The sequence below is a fragment of the Dipteris shenzhenensis genome, chromosome 13, assembly GCF_047967505.1.
Source record: "Dipteris shenzhenensis isolate YYH24624 ecotype China chromosome 13, Dip_SZ_1.0, whole genome shotgun sequence".
NCBI lineage: Eukaryota > Viridiplantae > Streptophyta > Polypodiopsida > Gleicheniales > Dipteridaceae > Dipteris > Dipteris shenzhenensis.
In genome coordinates this window covers 37,332,840-37,345,159 of record NC_141608.1, presented here as the reverse complement: position 1 = coordinate 37,345,159, position 12,320 = coordinate 37,332,840, and the positions used below count along the sequence as shown (strand labels likewise).

General features: G+C 42.5%; 1 protein-coding gene across 3 annotated transcripts in view; it reads right to left on the bottom strand.

The window, feature by feature from the left end:
* The window catches only part of EMB2421 (FAD/NAD(P)-binding oxidoreductase family protein), a 127,559-nt gene that overhangs the window by 86,866 nt on the left and 28,373 nt on the right, over window positions 1–12,320 (bottom strand). For all 3 annotated transcript variants that reach the window (XM_087383686.1, XM_087383685.1, XM_087383687.1), the window contains one exon: window positions 6,699–7,189. In XM_087383686.1, coding sequence (XP_087239812.1) covers window positions 6,699–7,189 — 491 coding nt within the window. The remainder of the gene's footprint in view (window positions 1–6,698; window positions 7,190–12,320) is intronic.

Here is a 12,320-nt window from a genome sequence, read left to right as displayed (position 1 = left end):
TTCTCTCTTGGATTTGGCTTCTCTTCAGTTGATCAAACCCCCTGTTCATCGTTGAAGAGTGGTTCTGTAATCTCTGGTCCATCCTCTGATTATTCAGCCTGATATGTTGTCCCGCTGTGCTGATAACACCTACTCGCTATGCTAATAATGCCTAGTCACTATGCTAATAACACATTAGTCAAGTCCGTGAATACTTGGAGCATTGGTCCCATGCGATTTTGTATTAATTGCTCTGAACAAACCAGATTCTGACCTTGATTATTAGTCTCTGTAGAAACTGACTCATCGCCTTCAAGCTCCTCCCTATGAAATGAAGCCTCAGCCTGCTCTCACTTTATAGGTCCAGAACCCTGGATTGCAGTGCCAGCTGTCTTTACTGAGTCTTCAATGTCTTCACCATACACTCTAGGATCTGAGTCCATTAGTATCTATCCTCCGGACTGTTTTGCAGGCAGTAAATGATTTAAAATTTGGGGAAATCTTGTGTTTTTGGATTAGATAAAAGAGTCTCTGCTGCTATAATACCTACAAGGTATCCGATAGACCCAACGCAAGGATTGAATGGAGAATTCCCACTATTGTTGAAGAGTTAGCTAAAATATAGTGAAATGAACAATTGCTTCTGGCATTAACAAGCCTGTATTCCGCTCCAGAATTCCACTAATTCCCAAATGTAGAGCATAATAGAGGTTCAATGGAGCATAGGCAGAGGATAGACTAGGAAATCTGGGCTTAGCTTAAGGAAGACGTGAAATTATCAGTTGTGCCAGGTAAGAGGGGCAACTGATCCACTAACAGGGCGACTGTTACAGGTTTGATTGCAAAAAAACGTGGTACACACCTTAATGATGAGATTGCAATCCAGTATCACCAACTAGAACGGAATTTGGGGCATTGCTCCAGGATATCGTAGCAGTTCAAGCTATCTACTTGCATCTGCACTCAGCACCAGCATGCAGCTCCAGACCCAAAATTTTACAGCAATTTGATAGGGCTTTACTCCACTAGATTGCAGGGATTTCTGAATCATGCCTGAGTCAGCTTTTAGGGCCAAAACACAGATCCAAAGCAAGAATTTTGCTGAAGTCTCTTAGGGCTTTGATTCAAGAGAACACTGTGATCACATTGATGTAAAAAATTTGCAAATCTGAAAATTTGAAACTTTGACTCTCTAACAGTGCATGGCAGACAACGATTGGGACTACTTTTGGTGACCAAATTTGGTACAAAGGTGTGTCATACGCTCAGAATTACTTGCTCTGATTCTCAAGTGAAATGGACAACAAATTCCCACGGTATTACAAGATTTATGCTCTGATACCAATGCAACAGGACTAGCCCTAGTTCTGTTTATCTAGACAATTCTAACCCGTGGCTGACCACTAGAGGATTGTGCAATAGCAAAGGAATATGGCCTAGGGTAGCATTGCAAGGGAAAGTAGCAAGAGGTACCTTCATTAGTTGGAAAGAATGGAAGTCAGGGGCTAGACCTGCCACCAGGAATTGTGATGAGCTGCGCAAGGACAGGAAGAGTATTCTCCTTAGATTCCAGCTTGAGCAAGTACTCAGCTTGAGAGAGTCACATTAATTTTTGGTAAATAAGTGATCAATCATATGTACACATGAAATAAATCAGCCTATTTATAGTTCCAGGACTAGCTGCAAATTATACGATTGCTTATGGGATAGATCCCAAAGTGCCATGTGGCAACAACACAGCAACCTACTAAAAAGACTACTAGCTAGCTAACTAGATAGTAACTAGCCCCTTTGTTATAGATTGGAGTGAAGCAGGGATGCCCCCTCTCACAACCCTCTTTGGTCTCTACATCGATGAGATCATGGCCTTCATTGACCACTTGGGAGGTGAGGCATCACTGCTGGCTCATTTAATGATAAAGATACTGCTATACACAAACGATATAGTCCTCATATCCTCCTGAAGAGCAAGCCTACAGAAACACCTAGATGCTTTAGAGGGAGAGAAAGGTCATAATTTTCAACACTTCACGGGCAGTACTTCATTGACACAAATTCCCTTACTAAGGGGATTCAGTGGAGATCGTGCAGTCCTACACTTATCTAGAAGCCGTCTTCACAACCGGTTTTCACAATGATTCATGCAGCCAGGGCACAACTTACACAAGTCAGGGAGCTCTAGCTCGATAAGAACTACAATGCTTTCAAGAAGACCCTTTGATGAAGGGATGGCTATTTGATACACTAGTGAGGCATACAGCCATGTATGTAGCACCCTTCTAGGGGAGTGATCTCCCAGCGAGACTGACTGGAGGAGATTTGAGAGACTATAGATGATTATGGGATCCTAGATCATTCAGAGTAAGCCTTCCAGTCCTCATCAGATAGTATAGGTGGAATTCGCCACCATGACACCACTTCGGATTTATTCATCTTCCAAATGGTGATATTTATACATAGGGTTTGGACTTAGCCTAGTTGGATATTACCGAGGTTGGCACTAGAGTCATCCAGAAGACTAGCTGATAGAGGGGCTAGCATGACATGGTATGCACGGGTATCTAGATGGTTCGCTATTCAAGGTATTCAGATGGACCCACTCCCCCCCTTTCAATCAACTTGGATGCACTGAACCCCCTAATCCCACAAGATGAGATTAACAGTATCATATGATTGGATCTCCAACTCTATACGTTAAGGGACTTTGGGGCACCACGAATTCCCCACCAAGATCCAGTTCTAACTGCGACCACTTCTTGAGAGTATCAGAGGATGAAGTGATCAACATACCCCAGTACCTAGAGGACAGAGGAGTTTCACATGTATTGAGGATTGTGATTGTTACAGATGCGGGTCTCATCCCATCAGTTGAGGATCGAGGTAGGGAGAGTTGCAGGCACACCTAGAGAGCAACAAATTTGCAGACTGTACGCGCTGGAGGAGGTGGAGATAGACAAGCCTTTCTTGTGCTCTCCCCAGTTTATTATGAGATTCGGGGAATATGCCACTCTCTCTTTCAGGAGAGGCTCAGCTTTGGATCACTCTCTCGGCTGATCCAATTCCACGACCAGGTCTGTGTTGGCCTCTACGTGACAACACAGAGAGACCCTATTGAGGCAGATCAGGTAGCAGCAAGAGATTACCATCGCAAGAGACTGAGATAGACCGAGCACAGGGACATGTCACGCAATTCCACGCATTTGAGTCAGCTCCAAGACATAGTGGGGTGGAAGAGGAGGAGCTAGCCAACATGAGGGCCGTGGGAAGAGACAACGCAAAGCTAAGGAGCCAATGAAGCAGAGACCATGCACGATACAGAGGCTGACCACAGCACACATGATGGAGGTCCAACCTATCTTAGCTCTTCTCTAAGGGGACCGTTAGAGCTGAGGTGTCAATCTTGATATGGCTCACCGAATACAGAGATCACGGAGACCATGCCCGCTGCCACAACGAGAGATGACTTGATAGACACTAATACGAGATATCTTTGCAGCTCACAACAAGACCACTTGTAATGAAACTACGAACAGCTATGGACAGGTCCACTCTCATGAGCATGAGGGCAACCCTGAAAAGGACCAGAGTTTTTTTGGATGACAATCTCACGCTGTTGCAGCAGGAGCATCGGAGAGAAGGGATGATACGGGTTATGGCAGCAAGAGATGCAAGGAAATGGGCTGCCTACAGGGATGGCAAGGTGATTATTCGAGAAAGAGTTGATAGAGGTGACAAGGGAGAAGGGGAGGAGAAAGAGGGTGAACTATGACGGTGCCAGAGCCAGGAGAAGAGTGCACAAAACAAGCTGAGTATGGCTGTATGGAACTGTAATGGCACACTTTGGTCCGACCCAGGTGGCTTCTCGGAGACATACACAGGCAAAGACATCATCTTCTACACTGAGACACATGAGAGCCCAGAGAGAGGGCTGCCCACAATGACAGGGTACACCTGGGAGTCTGCGCATAGGAGAGAAATGAGGAGAGAAAGTGGAGTACGAGGCTTTGGAGATGTAGCTGTCCTTTTCAAAACACACTTGAGACCACTCATATCTATGGTACAGAGAGAGGAACATGCACGTCACATGTGGATACGAGTACAGCCACTAGATGCCCGACTGATCTTCATTGCAGTATGTTATTTCCCTCCACATATGTCATCATATGCCCATGATGTCACTACAGAGGGGCACAGCCCTTATGAGACGATACATGAGGATATCATGGAGTTCTCCAGACAGGGAGACACCCTCCTTCTGGGGGATTTCAATGCAAGGACGAGGGACAGGCAAGTGGGCTTACTTGACTTCACATATGAGAGAGATCCCCACATGATGCTAGAGTTAGATGCAGTAGAACTTGGGATTCAGAGACTTTCTACAGATACTTCGCATGTGACAGCATACGGGCGATACCTGCTTGAGTTGGGAGCTGTCCACAACCTCATCATCTACAATGGCCTTCAGAGATGGCCATCATCTGAGAGATTCACATGCTTCCCACATGGAGGCGAGACTAGCACAATGGACTACCTACTGGGCCCATTGGCTTTTGTCTCACGGATACATGATCTCACCATTCCCCCCCCCCACGTGGAGCTGACCACTCATATTTGGCCTTCGATGTTTTTGCTACTACACCAGGCATAGGGAGAGTTCCTACCGCTACCCGTACCCAGATCCACTTTGACCATGCCCTTGCTCCAGTGTATGTGTGTCACTTAGCCAGAGAGCTTCCGGTTGCTTTGTAGACTTTCGAAAGGCCTTCAACACTGTTCCACGATCCCCCATGATCAGGAGACTACAGGAAATGCAGATCCTAGAGATGCTGATTTGGGGTGTGATGAGCTTATATGAGTCGGTCAGAGGCAAGGTCCGTGCCCCAGGCGGCCTATCGTATTGAATCGAGAACACCATTGGGGTGAAGCAGGGCTGCCCTCTCTCACCGACTCTCTTTGGACTCTACATTCACGAGATCACATCTTTCATATATCGCCTAGGTGGCGAGGGCTCATTACTAGGGCATCTCCTCATATAGATATTGTTATATGCTGATGATATAGTCCTTATATCCTCTTCAGCGGAGGGGCTGTAGAGAGATCTGAAGGCTTTAGAGGTGTTTTGTAGAGAAAGAGATATGACGGTCAACCTTGGGAAAACTAAGGTTATGATCTTTAACACCTCACAAGCAATGACTAACCGACTCACTTTCACCTATCGTGGTGAACCAGTGGAGATAGTGCAGTCATACACATATTTGGGAATAGTCTTCACAGAACCCATCTTCACGATGAAACATGCAGCCTAGGCACGACTCACACGAGGGCGTAGTGCTTTGGCTAGACTAGAGCGGCAGTGTTTTCAGGCACACTTCTAGGATCCACCAACGAAGGGCTGGCTTTTGAACACACTAGTGCGGCCGACTATCATGTATGCAGCACCTTTCTGGATGTGCGATCTTCCGAGGACAGATTGGAGGAGCTTTGAGCGGCTACAAGTGACGATGGGATCCAGGATGATGATCCGATGTAAGCCCTCAATTCCACATGAGATAGTATAGGCAGAGTTCGCCATGACACCTCTCTATTAGCATAGATTAGTACTCAGCAAGGCTCCTAGCGTACCCTTTGCTTCAGCCCACTGAGGCTTGTATGAGTTCGCTTTTCTGTGCACTTTGTCCCATAGGCCCACGAGGTCTCCCGTGGACATTAATATATCTTTCTTTCTTTCTTTCTTTCTACTGGGACCTCTTAAGAGCCTCAAGGAGTGTATTTCTCTTTTTCGAGATTTGAGTTTTTGAGATCATTAGCTCAGCATAGCACTCAGCTAGGGCCTTAGCGAGCCCTTTGCTTCAGCCCATGATGGCTTGTATGAGTTGTTCTGCAGTTTGTACGTTAATACAACTCTCTCTCTCTCTCTCTCTCTCTCTCAGAAGGCCTTTGATTCAATACTCTTTGTATGACTTTGAATCCTCAGTATTGGACATAATGTTATCTTTCAAGAGGCCAATTTGCAAGAAGCTTCCAGTGAAGGCATCAAACCAGTAAGGTCTCTAGAAGGCAAGATATATCTGAATTTCAGATTCTTCCCAAATCGAATCCCATTGAACTCCTAAAGGTGTCTACCCTTCAATGTAACCTTGGGCTTATCTTGCACCGAAAAACATGTTTCAGTTCGGTTTTAACATGCCAGTTCTTAGGGTTTGCTGAAATCTTTTACATTTGAATACTGATGGGCCAGTGTGACACGCAATAATCATTAATGTATTTGCAAACAGCCACTGCTACCTTCGTCTTAACTTTGCTTGCCTTTGATTGCCTAGAAAGCCTTTAAGAAGTTCTTAACCTATCACCTACTGTTCTTCATGAATGTCCAACTTTACTTCCAAATAAACTCTTCTTCATCCTGCATATCCATGACTTAAACAACAGAAAACATAAAATTGGTGCCTTGAATCAAAATAGAGAGAGAAACGGATTATGAAAGAAATAAAGATAAGACAAATGCTTTATGTCGCAGCAGCTAAACGTGTTCAACAATATGGCATTGGCAGTATTACAACTGCTGATAAACTACTTCCAAGTCTTGGGCCTAGGATCTAGTCAAAAGAAAATTCAGTCTACCTTTGAATTAGTGCCAGAGAAGGTCACGAGACTCTATATCCAAGAAAAAAAAAAACACAATTAGTTTTTAGCTTGCCCAAGTGATTGCATTGAGGTACCTGAACAACAAACTCGCCCAAGCGGAGATCGTGTGCAACAAGTACTCCAATGGCTTTAGGACTGAAAACAAAATACAGCATTCCAGGTCTACTTTCAAGGTACCGAGCCAGCTCATTGCTAAAAAAGTGGATGCTGATTAAATTTTGTAATACACTTTCTCCTTCCATTCTTACAGCCATTGACCTTCTCACGGTACTTGCTGCCCCATCTGCTCCTATGAGAAAGTTACACTTGACTGTCAAAGAACCTTGAGCACCGCTTCCAGCGACTGAAAGTCCAGCCTTAACTCCTTCCAGTTTCTCCTCAATAAAGATGCATTCATGACCAAATTTAATTTTCCCAATGCATTCATCTTCACTCGATGTAGAACCACAACCTATAGCCTGAGGAACATGCAAACCAAAACTTTCAGCTCGTTGAAGAAGCAGAGGCAGAAGTCGATGCTGGGAGAAGTGAGCCACCCAGGTAGGGCTGTTACTTCTGGAAAGATCTGTCATGGAACAATATAACTTACCAAGTTATACATTTTAAAAAAATACCATGCATACTTGAGGTGAATATTACTAGGAAATCATATGAAGAAAAGGAGACTAAGGTGAACATGTAAGTCAATTCCAAAGAGCAAAGCAACTACAATTATACATATTCAAAGATTTACAAAACAGGAGGCACACACAGAATCTCTATAAAAGCATATGAACAATTTTGCTGACAGATCCAAAAGCTCGGTAGCATTTATAAGGTCAGCTCCACTATGGTAAATCTTTAGATAAAGAAACCTCATGGTGTCTTTATTTAAGTACCCATGCAAACCAAAAGAAGCTCCACACCACAATCACATTAGAAGAATTCCTAATGGCATTCGAGAGCAATAAACCCTACCCTTCTTCATTGTTCTCTAGACTCTACTTTTCAAGGTTCTTGTCAACTTACCCATTCAAAACATGTTTTCCAACAATATCAAGGATGGAAGTATGAAACCATCAAATACGAGTATTGCCATTACAAGAAAAAAATTGAGGTATCAGCTGTGACTACATGTCCTAAATCAGCATCAATAAAGCTTTGGAATCTCTTACTTTTACAACAACAAGGTTCTCTAAGGATGGAAGATTTTGAATGCTCTTGAAAGCCTTTTACCTATCTCTCCATTGAAAGCCTTTTGTCCTAAAGTTTTTACATACTTCCAAGCTACTACTGGATGCTTCCAAATTCTCCTCACAAAATGAGGGAGAGAATCCATTACTTCAGGAGACTTCAAAATTGAGTTTAAGCCTATCTTGTCAAGTGAGGGAGAAGTAAAAATACAAATCAAGAGTTCCTTATTTAGATAGACTTCTTTGCTTTGAAAGGAAGCTTTTACTTTTAAAAAGCGATCCAACGAAGTTTTAAGTTGTATATAATGGAGCTTATTTAGATTCAATTCCTCAAAAGAGAAGTTTTCCAAGGTGTATTGAAGTTTAAAAAGAACCTTGACATTATATTTTTCAAAAACTTTTATTGAAAAAAGACCCAGAGACATTAATCTATCTAGGTAGAGTAGTCTTCTTTTATAGTCTCGAGAAACAAAAACTCTTGGAACTGAGGAAGTTAAAGGAACCAGAGGAGGGGGAAGTGGAGGAAGAGAAAGTGAGGGAGGCAACTCACAAACAACATGTGAGATTGCAAGAGAGCTAGGACAACCTCGTAACATAACTTTAGGTTTCCATACGATGTTAGGTGTATGACTATGTTGGTAATGAGGAATGTTAAAGGGCTTGATATGAGTTCTCCACATCAAAGGGTTCTTTTATTTTTACGAAGAGTTGATTTTCCTTCCAAATTAAAACCTCTTGGGAAGAAAGTGTGTAAAGTTCTCATCCAAAACAATTCACGAGGACGAGCAGCCTGGAAAGCAATGAAAAGATTCGAAACCAGAGATGCTTGTTTCTAAGACGTCTTAGTTTATTAAGAATTCTTATGTTATTATTAGTATAATGAGTGCTAACTAAAAAAGCCTTAAAGTTAGACCAATTAATGTTACCTTCCCCAAAATCATGAAGATTATTCATGTTTGACCTAGCTAAAAAGTTAAACCTTTCTCTATATATGTTTCTTCTAAATTTTTCGTTTTGATTTACCGAGCTAGACCCAACTAAATCACCTACCAAAGAGACAAGACCATCACTAGTATTTCCAATGTTGTTCGGTGAGGTCAAACGATCCAACATTGGGGAACTTGCTTGCACTCTCCCTGCCCATCCCAAGGCAGTTTCTCCCTTGCTATATCCCCTAATTCTAGCAGAAGCGAGACTAGTATTTAGGAAGGGGCTTGCTTGCACAGTCGTTACTTGTCCCAAGGTAACTCCTCCCTTACTACTACAAGGGAATGTCACAGGAGCCAGATGACATCCCAGGAGATCGCCCTATTGGTTTCCAAATTCATCATAGCATGTATCGCTAAGCCAATATACCCCCAAACAGGCGATTACAGTTAGCGTTAGCTAGGGCCCCAAGGCCACTGTGAGAGCTTAATCAACCTAGAAGCACCAAAGAAAGAGAAAGAGAAAAGGAAAATTACCAATAATTTAAAAAATAAAAATAAATAAATAAATAAAACAAAGCGGTCATACAATGAAATAAACCAAGGAGAGCAACTAAAACAAAACGCAAAAGCACACTTTTTAAGGAAATAAAATTTTTATTAAGAAAATTAAAATTGAGAGAGAGAGAGAGAGAGAGAATTAAAAATAAAAGTAAAATTAAATTATTAAACAAAAAGAAAAGGATTAAAATAATAATAAGAATAAATGAGAATAAGTTTAGCTGTTGGGGCTTCTGCACCCGCATAAGATAAAACGATGTAGTTAAACAGCTGATCACCACTTAGACAAAAATTCAAAGAATTTGCATGTCCACTAAGGTGATAGAAAAATATACCTTTGTAAGACTAGAATGAGTCCAATCATAAAAATTTAAATTTTTTGTTGTTCTAATGATCAAAAATCTACACAGAAAATAAAATAGAAAATAAAAGAGAATATGAAAGAGAAGAAAAAAGACGAAATAAAAACTTTTATGAAAAACAAAAGGAAGACATACTTAGCAAGCAAAGCAACACTTATGTCGTCATCAGTGCCCAAGCATAAGCAACTATAATGGGTTTCTAAAGACCCGCGGAGTCTCTTGGGCAAACCCAATGCTTACTAAAATTTGTCAAATAAACAAAAGAGAAAGAAAACAAGAAATAAAGAAGAAAGAAAGTAGGTGACTAAGCAAAAATAAACAAGCAAGTCAAAAAACAAAATCTTCCAAAAAACTGAAAAATCGCTCTCTCTCTCTCTCTCTCTCTCTCTCTCTCTCTCTCTCTCTCTCACTCTCACTCTCACTCTTATTTAAAACATAAAAAGCTGAATGGTCCTAAGCTGTCTCAACTGAAAGAGCCCCCCCTGAGTGCCTTACTGCACTACGAGTCCTGCCAGGCAATGGAGCCTCAAGCCTACTCTCCCTGAGAGTCTGAAGCAACCAATTCGGGACTATTTTGGCTGCATGTATCTCTTGAATCTCTTGCCTGACAACTTCATTCACACCCTGAGGTGGTACCAAATCAACCGGTGGCTGAATCGGGGCATGTGGATCTAGAGGAGATTGCTGTGAATTCTGAGTTTCAGCGGGGGAACCAAATGCTATAGGAAGCATCCCCTCAAACACATCATCTGAAGAAGCTGGAATCTGAAATTCAGCATGTGTATGTGCTGAATTTTCAGAGAATATAACATCTCTACTAACAAAAATCTTGCGTGTAGCAGGATTGTAGAGACGATAGCCTTTGCTTTGTGAACTATATCCACAAAAATGCATTTGAGTGCCTTATCTGACAACTTGTGTCTAAACTTCACAGGCACATGGGCATATGCAACACAACCAAAAACTCTGAAATGGTCCACTGATGGCTTTCTCCCATGCCATGCCTCATAGGGAGTGATTGTCTTCAAAGCCTTTGTAGGAGCCCGATTCAAAATATAGTTGGCACACATGAGACCTTCAAGCCAAAACCTGTGAGGCAACTTCTTACTTGTGAGCATGCATCTATCCATCTCCATGGTAGTGTAATTCTTTCGCTCAGCTTTGCCATTTTGTTGAGGTGTAAGCCTCACTGTAAGCTGATGCGTGATGCCTTTCTCCTTCAAAAATGCCTCAAATTCATGAGACATATACTCTCCCCCTTGATCTGTGCGAAGTGTCTGCACCTTGAGTCCAGTCTCATTCTCAACCATAGCCACAAAGTGTTTGAAATGCATAAACACTTCTGATGTTGCCTTGAGACCATAGACCCAAGTGTAGTTGGTGAAGTCATCTATGAATGTAACAAAATAGAGATACCCCCCAAAAGCAGGTGTCCTCATGGAAACGCAGACATCACTGTGAATAAGCTGTAATTTCCATGTAGCTTTCACTGCACCATCCTTCTTGAAGGGAAGTCTATGCATCTTGCCAAGGATGCAACCTTCACATGCATGAGAAAGAGGCGACTCCAAAGGAGGCAATTCATCAACCATAGCATGCCTCTGAAGTGTCATTAAGCTGCCATAGCTCATGTGCCCATACCTAGCATGCCATAACTCCACATTCTGCATCGCAGCAGTGGGAGTGCTAACTGGTAATGCAAGATCGGATCTTTTTTCATATAGATCAAGCTGAAAAAGACCCCGATGCAAAGTGCCAGACAACATCAAAGCATAGTCACTCTTCTCTTTGTCTCTGACTGCAAACTTGTCATCATCAAAAACAACCTAAAATCCTCCTCTATTGAGTGAGGACACTGAAAGCAAATTCTTCTTTATCCATGGCACATAGAGAACATCTGGAATTCTGAAATCTGTGCCATCAGTGGATGTGAAAATAATGTCTCCCACTCCACACACTAAATAAGAAGAATTATTCACACAAGTCACCTTCTTTTTGGTGGGTGGAGGATGCAAAGATACAAACAGACTCTTCTTGGAAGTGATGTGCTTTGAAGCACCACTGTCAAAATACCAAGTATGAAGTGTCTCATTGACACTAAGAGAGCATGCATCCTTTGAAGGATCATAACTGCAAGTCAAGAAAGCATATGGGTCATCATCATTAGTGGCTGTAGCATCTGAACTACCCACTGAAAAATCTCAAGTGCAAGACAGAAAGGCATAGTGCTCTTCCACAAAGTTAGCTGCAACATCTCCCCCATCATGAGAATGTGGAGTTGATGCATCTGACACAGCCACACGGGAATCCCTTTTCTTCTCTTTGGCTATGCACTTCTTGCATTTTTCAATATAATGACCTGGCTTCTTGCAATAATGACAGATGCCCTTCTTTTTCTACTTAATTGTATCACCCTTTGCCTTATAAGATGGCTGTCCTGAATCAGCTTTATGCTGATTTGCGGGCTGATTGGCATGTGGCTTTTGCTGCCCTTTACCCTTGGGCTAGAAGTTGGAAAGCATGGCATGCTCGCCAGCCCGGGTTGCCATATTTTTGCATGTTTGCTCCTCCTGCAACAGAAGTCCTACCAACTCGTGAAAAGAGAGAAGATTGCTGCCCCCCCTCAATGACAAATTCAGCGAGGTGGAAACCGAGATAGGACTCAGGAAGAGAGT